At 39.1% G+C, this 18,045-nt stretch overlaps 5 protein-coding genes across 5 annotated transcripts; 3 read left to right on the top strand and 2 right to left on the bottom strand.

Moving 5' to 3' along the window:
- Positions 1–1,041: 1,041 nt before the first annotated feature.
- On the bottom strand, positions 1,042–4,265 carry LOC106336299 (serine/threonine-protein phosphatase 7 long form homolog). The gene is made up of 6 exons (XM_013775087.1): positions 4,078–4,265; positions 3,672–3,777; positions 2,936–3,580; positions 2,688–2,855; positions 2,223–2,615; positions 1,042–1,857 (listed from the first exon to the last, which is right to left on the bottom strand). Exons 2-6 carry the CDS (start codon positions 3,765–3,767, stop codon positions 1,162–1,164), a joined length of 1,998 nt encoding a protein of 665 aa, XP_013630541.1. The 5' UTR covers positions 3,768–3,777; positions 4,078–4,265; the 3' UTR covers positions 1,042–1,161.
- Positions 4,266–4,464: 199 nt separating this feature from the next.
- LOC106329575 (pentatricopeptide repeat-containing protein At2g04860) lies at positions 4,465–6,912 on the top strand. Its single transcript, XM_013768268.1, has one exon. The coding sequence runs from the start codon at positions 4,568–4,570 to the stop codon at positions 6,641–6,643; it is 2,076 nt and encodes a 691-aa protein (XP_013623722.1). The 5' UTR covers positions 4,465–4,567; the 3' UTR covers positions 6,644–6,912.
- Positions 6,913–7,035: 123 nt separating this feature from the next.
- LOC106329288 (cytochrome b561 and DOMON domain-containing protein At2g04850) lies at positions 7,036–9,017 on the bottom strand. Its single transcript, XM_013767923.1, has 2 exons — positions 8,224–9,017; positions 7,036–7,748 (listed from the first exon to the last, which is right to left on the bottom strand). The coding sequence occupies exons 1-2, from the start codon at positions 8,825–8,827 to the stop codon at positions 7,138–7,140; spliced, it is 1,215 nt and encodes a 404-aa protein (XP_013623377.1). The 5' UTR covers positions 8,828–9,017; the 3' UTR covers positions 7,036–7,137.
- A 143-nt stretch (positions 9,018–9,160) lies between these two features.
- LOC106331981 (N-acetyltransferase 9-like protein) lies at positions 9,161–10,905 on the top strand. Its single transcript, XM_013770421.1, has 6 exons — positions 9,161–9,390; positions 9,727–9,798; positions 10,054–10,141; positions 10,273–10,405; positions 10,507–10,545; positions 10,637–10,905. Exons 1-6 carry the CDS (start codon positions 9,210–9,212, stop codon positions 10,739–10,741), a joined length of 618 nt encoding a protein of 205 aa, XP_013625875.1. The 5' UTR covers positions 9,161–9,209; the 3' UTR covers positions 10,742–10,905.
- Positions 10,906–12,973: 2,068 nt separating this feature from the next.
- LOC106335409 (threonine--tRNA ligase, chloroplastic/mitochondrial 2) lies at positions 12,974–16,228 on the top strand. The gene is made up of 7 exons (XM_013773927.1): positions 12,974–13,338; positions 13,594–13,740; positions 13,812–13,959; positions 14,061–14,692; positions 15,117–15,425; positions 15,496–15,696; positions 15,778–16,228. The coding sequence occupies exons 1-7, from the start codon at positions 13,078–13,080 to the stop codon at positions 16,036–16,038; spliced, it is 1,959 nt and encodes a 652-aa protein (XP_013629381.1). The 5' UTR covers positions 12,974–13,077; the 3' UTR covers positions 16,039–16,228.
- The last annotated feature ends 1,817 nt before the right edge of the window (positions 16,229–18,045 follow it).

Below are 18,045 nucleotides of genomic sequence, written 5' to 3'. Positions count from 1 at the left end.
TTTGGTGGATAACTTAAAAAGTTTTCATATGAATCGGAGAAAGCAAGCTCATGTTGTTATAGTATATTTATTTGTGTATATAGAATCTATATATAATGCTAGTGTAATAAAGAAAGAACAGTATTTTTTTTGTAACTTCAAAAAGATACATTATCACAATTTGAAATTAATCAAAATTGAATAAAATGGTAATTAAATATTTGTAAATCTAATTATTTTTTTATCTTGTTTAGTTGGATTCTCATGAAAAGAAATCGATAGGTTAAACAAATGTTTCAAAATTTGTTGTGTTATTGTTTTGTCTATAAATTGAATTGCTATAAATTACAAAATTTATTGAATTGATATATTTAATTATTGCACCCTTAAATAATATTTTATTAAGACATTAGAGAACTATGTTTTGAGTTGTTTTGTCAAAATTGTACAAAAATCTATGCTTTTTCATATTTATCACGAAAATTTATATGTTAAACTTACTTTTACAAAATTCTTAACTTTGTCACGAAAACAAAAATATATGCTTTTTCATATTTGTTAATGTTCTCACACTTTCAGAGAATATATTAGCTTAGTCACTTACTTTTTTTTTTTACAAAACAAAGTATCGGAGTTTTGAAAGTTGAATTCATATTATTGTAACTGTACATAAGAGTTTGTGATTACATACTAAGTGATTCTTGTATATGTGTCCAAGAATGTTTCAATGGCTTAGTGATAATTGCCCTATATTTATGTCATACTAACTCGGGTTCGATTCTTGCATTTGCATTGTTTTTTTCATTTTTACGAAAAAAATAAGTGAAATGACGTGGCAATTCGGATTCTCTGATTGGTTGATTTTTCTATCCTGCTGGACGTCATGGTTTAGATATCCTACATGTATTGATTCTGTAACCTTACCTGTATTTTAATAAAAAGATATATAAGTTATTTTAATCATCTAAATCGAAGTTGGTGTTGACCAAAAATAAAAATCGAAGTTGGTTTTTGTCACCTACCTGTTTCATGCTTCTTTTATTTTTCTTCTGTAACCTCTTCTACAGAAAAAATTAACATACTTCTAACAAAAAAAAAGACAGTGCTTCCACAAAAAGACGTTTAAATAAACAAAACAAACCAGAAAAACTAATTCAACTTCCTCTCTGCAGCCTTTCTTTGTCAAGCCACGACAGAGTTCTCTCCTCTTCTTCCAAGTGAAGACGATTCTGCAACATTTTCCCCCAAATCTATTCCATCTTCTTCCTCTCTGTTCACGTTTTCTTCATTACTTTCCTTTGCTGCATCATTGTCTTCTACCTTTGATTCTCTATCTTCTCTCTTCACATCATAGCTCTCAGGCAGTTCCCCTAGGCTCTCCTCGCCGGTCATGGCATTGCTTGTACCAACAACATCCAGCGATGACGACCCACCATCGATCTTGTTCATGTCTTGAGCCTCTGGCAACTGAGGTATCTCGTCGCAAAGCTCCATGTCATCCACTTTGGTCACAGGATCGTACATATGTGTTCCATCGTACACCGAGTTCCCATGATGGGTAAGTGGTAAATGCAACTGATCAACCTCAAGGACAGGTCCTCCAAACTGTGATTCATCTTCACTACCTCCGTAGTCTTCCATTGGATCAATACCTTTCCTTCTCTTCCCCATCCCTTTCCTTCTCACCCTCTCTTTACCTCTCATCCTCTTCCCAAGCTCTATCTGCTGCTGGCTCTCCGTTGGCGTTACTCCCACTTGATCTCTCAGACAATCTTGCGCAAGGCTGATGATCCTTGCCATCATGTTCCCTCTTTCAAGGTCCAAATCATGCGTTGGAAAATTCTCAGCCAGCTCCAATATATCCCTCACATTTGCAATCTGCAAAGGAGGAATAAAAGTATTAAGATAATTACTTGTTATGAACAAACACGAATCAACTATCAACTTGAAGAAAGCAAAGAAAACTTAAGATCAAAAACGTATTGAGGCAAATACTCGTTTAGGGTTTGTATATTATTATGTGAATGAATACATTTACAATCTCTTAGACAACATACTTATAGTATCCTCAAAACCCGATTTTCTTTTTCATTTTAGGAAAACATAATCATCCTAGAAAAAAATAATTTTTCTAATCCTAAAAGACAACGAATGCTGGCATTTTTACTAGTGCTCAGAGATTTAAGACACTTCCAGAATATACAGTACTGAAAACATAACTGAGTGTCAAGAAACTATATTACCGTTCTTTGAAACTCGCTTGAGAGAGAGATTGGTCTTCCCACAACTTTGCGGGTGATTCCTAGATACCACCTCATGTAGTCCGCTTCATCAACACCAAGAACGTCATCAGGCACTATATTGTCCCAACGCATCTCCCATTCGTTTAGCTCTGCTTCCATTTTACTTGAAAAGTTCACACCTCCGTCGACTCCACGGGACTTTCTTACCCACTTGTGCACATCCTCCGGGATGCCTTGGAACAAACCAAACTGTTTCAGACAGCGATCAGGTAGGTGTCTCTCCGCCTTGTCGAAAGATATCAGCATCGTCCTCGATCTACCTAACTGCAGAGAGTTTCTTATGTGTTCTGGTATGTATCTACCGTCCATGTTTTCATACGGTAGCCACTCCACCTTAAAAAATTCACAAGGAAAAAATAAATCAAAACAAGTATGCATACACAGAAGAGAACAAATAAAGCTTACATCAGATGGCTTCAAGACGTCCAGTGCTTTCCGGTAAAAGATCACATCACGGTTTGCTGTTGGACCGTTTTGTTTACCCTTCCACCTAAGCACAAACGGGAAATGATCATGGACTGGCTCACGGTTCAGCTTTGGCCGTCCAATGTTCAAGTGATAGTAACTCCAACACTACACAGTACACAACAACAACAAAATGAATAAGAACAAACTGTTTTTGGGAGACAAGAAATGAAACTAAAGAGAGCCACCTGTAAGAGCGTCAAGCAACCACAAATGGTGCTTTGGGATTTAACAGAAGCATTCCCAAGCGCTCTATACAAGAAAGCCAAAGCAGCTGCACCCCAAGCAAACGTTCCCGCATCATCAAAATCCTCGAACAGCGGGAGATACATAACAGGCACCTTGTTCCCAGTTGTCGTAGAGAAGATGGTGCTCCCTACCAAGTACAAGAGGTAAGCCCTCGTACGCCTCTCAACTTCTTCGAAAGAAGCGTCGTCAGGACAGAAGGAGAAAGTCTCTTTCAACCAGCTGAGCTTCACCATCCCGCCGCTAGCGTAAGTAGAATCAGGTGCCTGGCCTAAGTACCTCTCACAAACCGAAGAACAAGTCGTGTACGTGAATCCGATCACAGGCTTGCCGTCGATCCCTAGCCCGAGTAAGAGGGCGATGTCCTCGAGAGTCACGGTCATTTCACCGACGGTGAAGTGGAAAGTGTTGGTCTCTCTCCTCCACCGCTCCACCAAGGCGGAGATGAGAGGGTTGTCGAGACTAATGGCGGGGATACGTCTCAAGTACCCGAAACCGGCTCTCTCCACTAACTCAATCTGTTTTGAGTTGAGCTTCCACTCGCTTAACTTGGAAGTGTGCTCGTGACACCTCAACGCACCTCGCTCCTAAACAGTTTTGTTTCCAAAATCATTGTCAGTAAAAAGGAGACATCAACTCTTATATGAAGCAACACAACAGGGAGAAGGATGTTGAAACCTGGCCATCCCAGACAGCAGAGGAGACATGTTTCTCTTGATCATAAAGGACAATGTCCTTGAGTGGACCAGGATTCGTTATAACGTCCATCAGCATCAACACTCACCTGGGATAATGTTCCACAAACCAAAATAAATCTTCAAACTTTACCATTAAAAATTTAAACTTTGATGAATTGAGAGATGCCCAGATGATATTCAATGTCATGAAAAATATCGAAACCCTAGCAATAAAAATCGAATCTTTCAGATGAGGCCAGAGATTTTTTCCCGAATTCAATTTGATTTACAAAGGATAAAAGAGAAAGCTTTGATTTGGGATTTTTTCGATTGTAGAGACAAGGCAAAGGAGATGAGATACGGAATGAGACATTGGGATGAAACGACGCCGGAGAAGGGAGACTAACCTGAAAACAGCGCGGAACAGAGATGAACTTTGAATGAATGAATCAAAACGACGCCGGATCAAGAATAGGGAGCCTTTGAAGAAGATCTCGGGAGATTGAAAGGAAACGGTGTGCCAAGAAAATAAAAACCCTCAAAACGACGGCTTCCTCGTCGTAAGGGATAATGCCTCTCTACTTCTCTCTTTTTCTATTTTCCAGATTTTTTTCCTAACAAAAATAAAGGCATAGCTTTAAATATGGGCCTTAATGGCCCAAGCACTGAACTGCCTAAATTTATATAGATCAACCGGTTATGTGAGTATATACAACCGGTTGACATAACCAACCAAGATATAAAACATATCTAAAACACATACCGACATCATAGAAATTAGAAAGCATCAGAGACTTCTTACTTGATCAGTTTGTTGCGTCGCAAACCTTCTCATACTTATTTGAGTAAAAATTAGGATTCCGACAAGAACAGAAGACTTAAGAGGAATCAGACATTATGCGAATTAGCAAACCCATAACTCTTTTCACTAAAGACCTTTCTTTCTACCATTCTCTACTCAAGTCTTGTGTTCATGGTGATAACTCTTCTTCTCCAATCACAATCTTCCGTGACTTACTTCGTTCCTCTCTCAGACCAAACCATTTCACAATGTCCATCCTTCTCCAAGCTTCTTCTACCTCTATCGGTTCGTTGAAGTTAGTCCAAACCCATCTCAAGAAATCAGGGATTGATCGTTTTGTATACGTGAAAACATCCCTTCTCGATCTCTACTTGAAGATGGGTTTTGTAGCGACCGCAGGCAAGCTGTTTGACGAAATGCCTGAGAGAGACACCGTTGCTTGGAACGCAATGATCTGCGGGTATTCGCGCAATGGCTACGAGCGTGACGCGTGGCACCTCTTTATAGTAATGCTTCGACAAGGGTTTCTACCTTCCGCAACTACGCTTGCGAATTTGCTGCCCTTTTGTGGACAATGCGGATTTGTTTCTCAAGGGAGGTCTGTTCATTGTATTGCTTCTAAGTCTGGCCTGGAGGTTGATTCTCAGGTCAAGAACGCGCTCATTTCGTTTTACTCAAAGTGTGCAGAGTTGGATTCAGCAGAGGTTTTGTTTACAGAGATGAGAGATAAAAGCACTGTTTCTTGGAATACGATGATCGGTGCTTATAGCCAGAGTGGTCTTCAGGAAGAGGCCATCATTGTTTTCAAGAACATGTTTGAGAGGAGCGTTGAGATTAGTCCCGTCACTGTTATTAATCTTCTCTCTGCTCATGTTAGTCACGAGCCGTTGCACAGTCTCGTTGTTAAAACCGGAATGGTGAATGATAACTCTGTGATTACTTCTTTGGTTTGTGCATATTCAAGGTGTGGGTGTTTGGATTCAGCAGAGCGTCTTTACGCATCTGCTGCTCAAGACAGTATCGTTGGTTTGACTTCGATTGTCTCAAGCTACGCCGAGAAAGGAGATATGGACATAGTAATTGCTTATTTCTCTAAAATGCGCCATCTTTGTATGAGAATCGATGCTGTAGCTTTGGTTGGGATTCTCCATGGATGTACAAACTCCTCCCACATCGAGATTGGAACGTCGTTACATGGTTACGCGATTCAAAGCGGATTGTGTACACAGACGCTGGTTGTGAATGGACTGATAACAATGTACTCTAAGTTCGACGACATCGAGACCGTCCTGTTTTTGTTTGAGACACTGCACGAGACTCCTCTGATTAGCTGGAACTCAGTGATATCAGGGTGTGTACAGTCAGGAAGAGCGAGTACAGCCTTTGAGATCTTTCATCAGATGAGTTTAAGCGATGGACATGTGCTTCCTGATGCTATCACCATAGCGAGTTTACTTGCCGGCTGCTCCCAGCTTTCGTGTTTGCATTTGGGGAAGACGCTTCATGGATATATTCTTAGGAACAGTTTTGGAAACGAGAAGTTTGTTTGCACTGCTCTTATAGACATGTATGCTAAATGTGGAAACGCAGAGCTATCTGAAAGAGTGTTCAATACCATTGATGCTCCGTGTACAGCAACGTGGAACTCGATGATATCAGGATACAGCTTATCAGGTTTGCAAAGCCGAGCTCTTTCTTGTTACTTGGAAATGAGAGAGCAGGGATCGAAACCTGACAAGATCACCTTTCTGGGGGTTCTGTCCGCATGTACACACGGTGGTCTTGTCGACGAAGGGAGAGTATATTTCAGAGAAATGATCAAGGAGTTTGGGATATCTCCAAGTTTACAGCATTATGCACTAATGGTTGGTTTGTTGGGTCGAGCTTGTTTGTTTAGTGAGGCGGTGAATTTGATTTGGGAGATGGATATGAAGGCGGATTCTGCAGTGTGGGGCGCTCTGCTTAGTGCTTGTATTGTGAACAGGGAGGTTGAGATGGGGGAATATGTAGCTAAGAAAATGTTTATGTTGGATTACAGGAACGGAGGGTTATATGTATTGATGTCAAACCTATATGCAACTGAAGAAATGTGGGACGATGTATCAAGGGTAAGGAGGATGATGAAAGATAATGGCTATGATGGTTACTTGGGAGTTAGTCAAACATTATAGTTTTTCATTATGAGAAGCCAGAAAACAGGTTTCCTTGAAATCCTTTTAAAGAATAATCTTATTAGGCCACTGATAGCACTGAAAGCGACAATAGAAACTAGTGGTGGGCTGTGTTTTAGATGGCTTCTTGTGAGTGCTGCAAATACATAGAACATGCATGGGTTGTTATTAGCTAATCGAGGGGGTTAATGAAGCTTATTTAGCAATGTTCAAGAAATCTCGGTGGTTAAGTGTATTATAGAAGATTAGTGTTTAGACACGGGCGCATACACCGATTTTTTTAACACCTAGACCGATTTAAAAAAAAAATTGTTCTGGAAAAATTGTTTCGTTTAGAACACTGCTCTTTAGTATATGAAAGTTTAAACAAAATCAAGATCTTCTAGGAACAGTGATGTAAACACCTCAACAATGTATATAACCAAAGCAAAAATACATAAAAATTGGTGTTGTGTCTTGCTCATTCTCTCTTATAATTAGGACACAAGAACTAACTATGAATGAATCCCACTGCTGCATCTATCATCAGTCAAACCCTCTCTCTTCATCTTCTCCTCTTTCGCCTTGCGGCAAAACACAACCCACGAGTTAACTTCCATCGCCACACAGACACCGACCAGCGTGGACAGACACATACAGTAACCAAGCTTTGCGTACGATCCTCCTTCCCTCAAAACATCAAACCCTTGGAACACATTCACCACTCCCATCACCACGCAACCGTACCCGACGAAATGATGGTAAGACTTCCAGTATCTCCTGAACTTGTTAGTCGTCTTTGGTCTGAACAGCAAAGCCAGCGTTTGCAGCGCCGCCAGCGTGAACGTTGCTATCCCGAGGCTCCGGTGTAAGCCGTAGGTCACTCCGGGGGAGTTTCGGCCGAGCACCAATCCTAGTGAGAAGCCGATTGTTCCGAGGAGGAAACCGGTTAGCTGTATGGCTGCGTGGATGTAGAACCAAGTTGGTCCTATTGACTGCATTTGACGAAGGTATCGAGCTGTTACTGCTCCCGCCGGGAGGAGGAAACCCCACGCCACCGCGTTGATCACTCCGTGTGTCACTTTCAAAGCTCTCGAACCGCTGTTTCTTTTAACCGTTGCAAAACCTGTACAAAACAAAACAAACTCATGACTGTTGTGACAGAACTAATTAGCCCTGCGGATTTTGTCTAAACCGGACTGAACCGAAAATTTTCGGTTTTTGGTTCGGTTACGGTTTTGAGTTAGGTATGATTTTGAAAAAATAATTTGGTTTTTGGTTCAGTTTGGTTTGCGATTTTCGAAAAAAAAAAATTAAAAAAAACAAAATACCAAAAATAACCAAAACTATCCTAATTTTGTAAATAATTATACCAAAATCTACCAAAATCCCAAAATCGATTATTTTTGGAAAAAAAATATAAAACCGAACCGAACCGATTTAATTTCGGTGGGATTGTAGCTGAATCAAATTAACCAGAACCAAAAATACCTGAACCGAAATAACCGAAACCGCATGCCTAAAACTTTGTGGTATCGGTCGTGGGAGATTACGGGTTTCGGTCACGAATCTCCTGGTATTAAAAAAAGAAGTGTGTATACCTGAAGTAACATCGAAGGTGGAGAAGGAGGAGAGATCAGTGGAAGTGGTGGGATGAATGGTGGGAGAGTAACCTTGAACGTAAAGACCTCTGTTCCAAACATGGTGGATCTTGGTGTTGTTCGACGAGAGTTTCACCGATGCGTAAATCTGAACGGAGGCGCCGTTGCGTATAGTCGCCATGTTCCCTCCGTACAGAGAAGCGGAGGAGGAGGAGAGACGGAGGAGGTCAAGGGGACGAGAAAGCAGAGGGCCTTTCTGGAGCTTGACAGAAGAGTCAAGAACGTAAGGGAGGAGGATGAGCTGACCCGAGTTAGGATCCGGAAACGCGATGAGGACTCGAGAGCCGGTCATCTGGGAGGGAGTATCCGGGTTGATCCCCCACCCGACCCACCCGGAAGGCGAGATGAATGTTCCGAAGAAGCAGAGGTCGAGGGTCGCGTTGTGTGGATGGTATGTCCACGCGATTGAAGCTTGTTGTGTGGGAAGAGAGATGCATTTCTCGAAGGTTTTTGTGGATGTGGTGGTGGTGCACTTGCCGGAGACTGACGCCGGAAGTTTTGTTGAAAAAAGGAGGAAGAGAGTCAACGTTAAAGTCGTCGCCATTGCTCGATCATCTCTGTTTTTTTTTCTGTTGGTTGAATCATACTATATGTAGTGAAATAATATGGTTACCAGAAAATCAATGACGCCTTTTAAAAAAAATTAATTTGTATATTTTTTGGAGATGGAAACAATGATTTTCCATTGAAGCCTTTGCTTCGAAGGTAAGTGATCACTCCAGTTGGTTGGTTGTGTAATGTTTGGACATCTTTTTACGATATCATTATGAACCTCATGCGGAGATTTAATAAAAATCTGACGTGGATTAATGACGACATGAAAACGACACCATTTTGGTTGATTCGTGAAAGTAATTATTATTTTCTGTAAAGAAAAGGAGAAGACGAAGACGAAGAAGAAGAAGAAGAAGGAGAAGACGACAATAATGACGATGAAAGTGAGCTTGGAAGGGAAGAGAGTGGTGTTGGTTCCGTACATGTCGGAACATGTCCCGAAGTACCACAGTTGGATGCAGGACCCTGCGCTTCTCGAAGCTACTGGATCTGAGCCGTTGAGTCTTGATCAGGAGTATGAGATGCAAATCTCTTGGACTCAAGATCCCAATAGTATGAACTACCTCTTACCTATTTCAGTTTCTTTTTATATAAAGTTAATCACTTTCTTGTGTGAAATTCAATTAGGGGTTTAGGTTTTCTTTCCAGAATCTCAATGTTGACTTTGTTTTCATCTGGGTTTTGATTATTAGACCATTATACTCATGATTCTGTAGTTTGAGTTTGGTACTCTTTAGTAAGTTTGATGTCACCAATCCTCCTAGTGTGTTGACTGCTTTGGATCTTAGCCAATAGCTTCTTGTGAAGTACACTGAGCAGAGTAGATTAATGAGTTATGTACATGTTTAAATTCATAATGCTTCTGTTGTTGGTTTGATACGCTTGCAGAGCGGACTTTCATTGTGTTGGACAAGGATTTCATGGAGGGAGACTTGGCTCATGGCGAACCTCATGTAGAAGGTTTGTTTCCTCAGTTACTTCACTTGAGGAACTGGTGAATAAAAGGAGATTAATTTACCATGCATTAGTTTGGAATCTTTTACACACACTCTCTCTTTAGTTTATATTGGATTTGTTCTAATTAAAATGGAAATGAGAACATAACTACAAGTCTGCTCCTTTGTTAGTGGTCTCGATCATTAGTTAATGGTTTGGCTTGATTGTTTCAACGCTGAGTCATTGTAAAGAAGTAACCAAAGCTTTATTTTTTTGCAGGCATGGCAGGTGATGTGAACATTTACATGAACGATGTGGATGATCCTAAGGTTGCAGAGGTCGAAATAATGATAGCTGAGCCCAGAAGGTAACTTTCTTCTCTTATCACCAACATTTTTCCTGCTTTGAGATTCGAAATCGACGTGTAGTTATGCTGATGTTATTTCTCTGCACACGATGAATCTTCTTTTTGGGTACACGACCGTTGGTGTAGAGTAGCCGTGGTAAAGGAATAGGAAAGGAATCTGTGTTGACGATGATGGGTTATGCTGTCAAGAACTTGGAGATTCACAAGTTCACAGCCAAGATTGGGGACTCAAACACAGCGTCCCTCAGCTTATTCCGCAAACTGGTACAATTATAACTCACTCTCTTGTCTCAAAAAATGTATGTAATTGATACCTAAATGTACAAAGAAGACAAATGACCAAAGACACTTGTTTGTGTTTGTAGGGTTTCGAGGACTCTTCTCACAGTGAAATCTTCAAAGAGGTAACTAAATAGTACATTCTCTCCAACAAGGATGTTCTTCTGCTCTTGTGTTAAACTTGACTGAGTTTCTCAAGTCTTCCTTACCCGACAGGTTACACTAGAGTACACGGTGACAAATCTCCGTCGAGCTGAGCTCCTGAAGTCTTTGGAGGATGTTGTCACGCACACTCAATCTCCGGACAACAAATCAGATTAGCTGCTGACAGGAGAAGCTATTGGATAATGTGCTTATTATTGTTAAAGATTAGAGATCATGTATCGTGCCTGAGCCCAAACATGTGATGGTAGCAGGGACTTTATGAACCATAAGTCCATAATATATGAGGTTATGAACAAGAGAAAACTCTATTTTAAAAGCCATCAGAAGCTTAAAACAATTGCAAACAAGAACTTCAGTTATATCTGAACTTTCATTTCAAGGTCTTGATCAGGGGTGATGTATACTTGTAACCGAAAAGTCAAAACAATATTAAAGAGAAGATACTTATTTTCACACCAGAACTATCATATAGTAATAAATGTATACAATCTTTGAACCTCGATCTAATTGCACGCAAATTAAGTATGACAACCTAGTTCCACACACGATAAAAGTTCAAAACTTGTTTCTCCCTAAACTTTGAATGACAAACTAAAACCAACAAATAGCGGTTTAAAGTTGGTTAGTGTTTTCTGTTTTAAAATTTAACCAATGACTAACCTAACTAAACCAAAAATGACCCAATTAGAGAATATAAACCGGATTAATTTGACATAATACAATCGGATCTAATAAACCAGCCGAAGACCCGACTTAAGCCAATTCGAAACCTAAATACTTAAATCCCCAAATCATCTTCCTTTATCTCTCTACAAGACAGTAATTTTAAGAATGAAGAGAACAGTGATGAGAGATAATGCTAAAGGAGGAGGATGACTTTAAGATCGAGGAATACAGTGATGATTCCAAAGATGAGGATGAGGAAGATGAAGAGATGAATCGTTTCTACCTATAAATTAAACTCAAAATCCAACTCATTCAGATTTTATCAAGTTTCTTCAAGAATAAATGGAATAAAGAGAGTGTGTGGAAACCGAAATCTCTTATCTGGATTTTTAGATTTTAGGGTTCTAAATGATGAAATCGATTTGGGGGATTTTAATAGGGGTTTCGGTCTGATTTTAATCGATTTGTAGTTGGATCTTCGTTTGGGTCGGATTGTACCAATATCAACCGATACAAATTGGTTTACTATAAGTTAATGTCATAAACCATTAAAACCAAGCATAATCTTGGTATGTGTGGAAACAGGTTTCGAACTTTCATCGTATGTGGAAATAGGTTGTTATACTTAACTGGTGTGCAATTAAGACGAGATTTAAAGATTATGTACATTTGTTACTATATCATAGTTCTTATGTGGAAATATGTCGTCTTCCCAATATTAAATGATTTTCTACAAAACCAAACCGAAATCAAACACAGAAGTAGACAAAACCAAAACATGTTCTTATGTTCTCCAAATTAGGCCTGGGCGTTCGGTCGGGTTAGGACTGGTTCTTTTCGGGTCCGGATCTTTTGGGTTCTAAACATTTAGACTCAATAGATATTTAGAAAATTTCAGTTCGGATCGGTTCTTCCCGGGTCTGGGTCAGTTCAGGTCTATAATTAAAATGCCTATAAAATACCCGTAATTTTTCGGATCCATATCGGGTTCGGATATTTAAGATCTGAAAAGAACATGACATACCCAACTCTATCAAATTTAGTCGATATTTATCGTATATATATCTAAAATTTTACAAAATAACTTAAATGAAACTATTAATAATTAAAATATAATATTTTTAAATTCTAGATTTTACATTTAAAGCTTCATATTATTTAAAAAATGTTATAAAATAATAACAAATGTTGTTAACAAAAGATATTTCAACTAAATCATAAAATAATATATATAAAAAAATAGAACATAAAAAATCATAGTTTTGGATATACATGGTTTTAAGTTGGATACAAATCGGTTCTTATCGGATCGGGTCTATTCGGGTCTATTCGGGTCTGGATCTATCCTGTTTGGTTTCTTTCTGTTCCGGTTCTTTCGGGTAAAAGAAATTTAGACCCAAAAGGTACTTGTAAATTTTCGGTTCGGTTCGGTTCTGGATCGGGTATTTTTGAATCGGTTCCGGTTCTGGTTTTCGGGTACATGTTAAAATGCCCAGGCCTACTCCACTCCAAATCAATCCAGAGAAGCTTCCATCACAGACTGGATGTTGAATAGAAATGATAGATGTGGAGTGCTACCAGCGTGAGAAATACTTGTAACCGAAGATATTAAATCAACCAAACCCGAACCAAACTGAATTACATAAATGGTTTTCCATAAAACCGAACCGAAATCAAATTATAATTTTTTTTATTTAAAAGAAGCAAAAACGTGGCCTTGTGTTCTCCCCCACTTCAATCCATTTGATCAGACAAGTTCCACACCACAGATTGTTCCCATAATCTCAAAATCCCTGCGGAAGCCTCGCAGGCTTCTTCTCTCTCTAATGGCCTCTTCTCGTTCTCTTCTCATTTCCTCTTCCTTCCTCTCCAAACCCTCTTCCTTCACTTCTTCTCTAAGACGCTTCGTTTACCTTCCCTCTCCCACCCCCAGATTCTATCCAAAACGTCATGGTTTCTCCACCGTCTTCTCCGTCGCCACCGAGCCAGCAGCTATCTCCAGCACCGCCCCCAAGAAGTCAGAGCCAGCGACCGTCCCGCTTCCCAGTAACGACTCATCCGACAAGCTCCTCAAAATTCGTCACACGGTTACACATTCTTGCCTCTGTTTCTGTTCTTCTATTCTGAGTTCAATACTAGTGGTTTTTTCAGGACAATTTATGTAACATTTTGACCAGTTTCTCAACTGTTATGATGTTAGCCGAATTGGGTTTTGCAAAAGTCTAAATTTTGATTCAAATCTCAGGAGAAATGTTTGAATTTTTCTTGGTATATTGAATTGTATTGTTTAGAGATAATAGTAACTTGTTGAGAGCTGAAGAGTGTAATTAATGTGAATACAGTGTGCACATGTGATGGCCATGGCAGTTCAGAAACTCTTCCCTGATGCTAAAGTAACAATAGGTCCCTGGATTGACAACGGTTTCTACTACGATTTCGACATGGAACCTCTGACAGACAAAGACCTCAAGAGGATCAAGAAAGAGATGGTGAGTTTCTAATGCTGCTGATTAGTATTCATTCGACTAGTATCTTTGATTTCTCTCGGTTTTACATGTAGGATCGTATCATTAGTCGGAACTTACCACTTCTACGAGAAGAAGTAACTAGAGAAGAAGCGCAGAAAAGGATCATGGCCATCAACGAGCCTTACAAGATGGAGATTCTCGAGAGTATCAAAGAAGAGCCCATCACCGTTTACCATATAGGTAAAATGCTGTAGCTTCTCTCTCTATCTCTCTTCTTGAGTATCTGTAAACTTTGTATTTAGTTTGGTAATATAGCTTGTGCAGTTAAAATGCTCATCTAGGTAACGAATGGTGGGATCTTTGCGCTGGACCTCACGTCGAAACCACAGGGAAGATCAACAAGAAAGCCGTCGAGCTAGAATCCGTCGCTGGCGCGTACTGGAGAGGAGACGAGAAGAGACAAATGCTTCAGAGGATCTACGGAACGGCTTGGGAGAGCGAAGAGCAGCTAAAAGCGTATCTCCACTTCAAGGAAGAAGCTAAACGGAGAGACCACAGACGCATTGGCCAAGACCTCGACCTGTTCTCGATCCAGGACGAAGCTGGAGGAGGGTTAGTGTTCTGGCATCCCAAAGGCGCCATCGTTAGAAACATAATCGAAGATTCTTGGAAGAAGATGCACGTCGAACACGGTTATGATCTGATCTACACTCCTCACGTCGCTAAAGCTGATCTGTGGAAGATCAGTGGTCACTTGGACTTCTACAGAGAGAACATGTACGATCAGATGGAGATCGAAGACGAGCTTTATCAGCTTCGCCCCATGAATTGCCCTTACCACATCTTGCTTTACCAAAGAAAACGTCAGTCATACAGAGATTTGCCCATAAGAGTTGCGGAGCTCGGTACAGTTTACAGATACGAGCTGTCTGGTAGCTTGCACGGTCTCTTCCGTGTCAGAGGGTTCACACAGGTTAGTCCTAATCTTGTTTTAATTAATTGGATCAATGTTCAAGAAATCTTTAGGCTGTAATTTTGGGCTCTGTAGAGAACTTCAGGGCCTAGGTATTATTAATTAACTATTGATTTAATTTCTATATATATTACGTTTATATAAGATATTTTAGTTTTTGAGTGTATTATAATATTATTTTGGTGAATTATCAAATTAGATATACAAAACAAAAGAAATTAGATAAATTTGTGGATTCTTATAATTTTGTTGATTAGTTTAACAGATTTAAACTAGTTTAGACGAATTTAAACCAATTTGAATCGTACAAATCAAATTGTAAGAAAATCATTTCAGTTAGGACTGAGTTACCGTCTAGACCTATTTTTAGAATCATGAATAGGATTTAACTTTAACTAAAGTTTTCTTTTTTTTTTTTTGCCAGGACGATGCGCATATATTTTGTTTAGAGGATCAGATCAAAGACGAGATCAGAGGTGTGTTGGATCTCACGGAAGAGATATTGTCGAGGTTTGGGTTCGATAAGTATGAAGTGAACTTATCAACAAGACCTGAAAAATCAGTTGGGAGTGATGATATATGGGAGAAGGCAACGTGTGCGCTTAAGGATGCTTTGGATGATAAGGGATGGAGCTATGAGGTTGATGAAGGAGGTGGTGCCTTTTATGGACCGAAGATTGATCTTAAGATCGAAGATGCATTGGGAAGAAAATGGCAGTGCTCAACCATACAGGTTAGTAAGCTTTTCCCTTCAACTCCATCTACTCTTATCTCTGTTAATGTGTTCTTGTTTGGCAACGCAGGTTGACTTTAATCTTCCTCAGAGGTTTGACATTACTTATGTGGACACAAACTCGGATAAGAAACGCCCTATAATGATCCACAGGGCGGTTTTGGGTTCCTTAGAAAGATTTTTTGGGGTTCTCATTGAACATTACGCTGGGGATTTTCCATTATGGCTCTCTCCTGTTCAAGTTCGGGTTCTGCCCGTCACAGACAATCAGGTTCCGTCTCTTTGAGTCTGATGAACGTTTTGTCTGAAAATTAGGAATCCATGTTCTGACTCAGTGAGTGGGGGTTTGCAGTTGGAGTTCTGCAAGGAAGTGAGTAAGAAGCTGAAAGCTTGTGGAGTGAGGGCTGAGCTGTGCCATGGAGAGAGGTTGCCAAAGCTCATAAGGAACGCAGAGACACAGAAAATCCCGTTAATGGCGGTTGTGGGCCCTAAGGAAGTCGAGACCGGAACTGTCACCGTTAGGTCGAGGTTTGGAGGAGAGCTCGGAACCATTCCTGTTGATGACTTCATCAACAAAATCAACATTGCAGTGGAAACAAGAACTGCTTTGTAACCTTTATTGTAAGACTAGGACCACAGATCTCTGTTCAGACTTTGTTCATTTATCCTTTGAATGCTTTAAAGATTGAAATGGCCAGCTAAAATCTTTGGTGACACTGAATATGATTTCAATCTTGTATAAGAGATTAACTACCTGAGGTAATGGCCATTATGATATCAACTTTGATTCAATTTATATTCTAGGGTTTGATTGGCGGATCATTGGTATAAACATTATGTTATCTATTATACAATTGTTATGAACATGTCAAAAGTTTCGGCACCGAATTTGACATGTTACATAACTTTACTTTTTCATTTCTATATAAACGATCGTTTCGATCGTTTGTAATACACACCATCTCTTCTCCTTCTAATAACATATTCTCTCTTGTTATCAGTGTTATCTTCTTCATACGGGTATAAAATTTTGCTTTATTTAAATTCCCGCGATACAATAAAATTCCAGTTCTTTTTAACACGTTATCAGCACGATCGTTCTTCAATTTGGTAAAATTTATTTGTATCATTTATACCCTGCTATAATGGTCGGTATACCGCCTCTACTATTATTTATATCATGTTATAATGGCCGGAATACCGCTTATATTATTTATCAAGGTTCTAAAAATCGGTCTAGGCGGCGCCTAGGCCCCCGCCTAGGCGGCAACTCGGTCCTATCCGAAACGATTTTCTTAAAATCCGATTTATACCAATTTATATGATTCAAATTGGTTTAAACTGTTCTAAATCGGTTAAAATTAGTTAAAATCGATCTAAAATTGTCTATATATGTTAAATTTAGCAATAATATTATTACAGATCAACAAATTTGTCTACTTTCTTATGTTTTGTATATCTAATTTTGATTATTCATCACAATAATTTTATAATTAAACCTAAAAACTAAAATATATCATATAAATATATAAAATATATAAAATAAATCAATAATTTGCTAACGCCTAGGCCTCGCCTAGGCTCCGAATAATCCGCCTAGTCGCTAGTCCTCTATAAAGCGCTTAGTTACCGCATAGCAATTTTTAGAACATTGTTATTTATTAATAATTTAATTAATTTATTGGTCGGCAGAGCCGCCTTATATTCTGTTTATTGTTAATTGGTCGGCCGAGCCACCGTATAATTTATTTATTACTCTGCATTGACCGGCTGAGCCGTCACATGATTTGTTGCCATATTTTTTACTTTTATTAATTTTTATGAAATTGTATAGATTTGATTGACTGTTTAATACGAAAATTTCAGACTGATTTTTGGTGCACTCGATTTAACCCCAACGGTCACAAAGAAAAAATTTCAAAATTTTTTCCCTTTCCAAACGGCTATAAACAGTATTTTGATTTTCATCTATAAATACACTCATACTTCACTCATTTACTTCATCCAAAACATTTCATCTTCTCTCAAATATTTTCAAATCTCTCCATCCCGGTTTTTCATTGCAAGAAAGATGATTCGCATATTTTTGGTCTTATGTGCAATTTTTATTTTTGCTTCAATGTATGGTCTTTTTATTGGAGAATTTGCTCCTGGAGAATTTTGCTTAATGTCGGTTTAATTTTCTATGCGTTGCTTCTCCTTGTAATTGCGTGTATTATCAATATAAATGGTTCGTTTTAAAATTACGAAATTCTAATAAAATATTTTATTTTGTGTTTTTAGAAATACAAATGACAAACATCGAGAAACTCCAGTTCCCGGCCCTGAAAATAACTGGCGAAAATTACGTCGGGTGGGTCACAAATGTGAAACCATATCTGGTGATGAAAAAGATAACCGAAACAATTGTAATCGGTAACAAATCACCACCCGAGCATATAGCCGAAACGATAATCTTCCTGAAGAAGCATTTAGATGAAAATTTAACGCACGATTATGCAAACGTCGAGGACCCAGCTGAACTGTGGCAAACTTTAAAAGAAAGGTTCGATAACCAAAGACAAATCAACCTTCCTCACGCTCTAGAAGAGTGGAAAAATCTGAGGTTCCAAGATTTTCA

Source organism: Brassica oleracea, chromosome C3, assembly GCF_000695525.1.
Source record: "Brassica oleracea var. oleracea cultivar TO1000 chromosome C3, BOL, whole genome shotgun sequence".
NCBI lineage: Eukaryota > Viridiplantae > Streptophyta > Magnoliopsida > Brassicales > Brassicaceae > Brassica > Brassica oleracea.
This window is presented reverse-complemented; position numbering and strand designations above follow the sequence as displayed.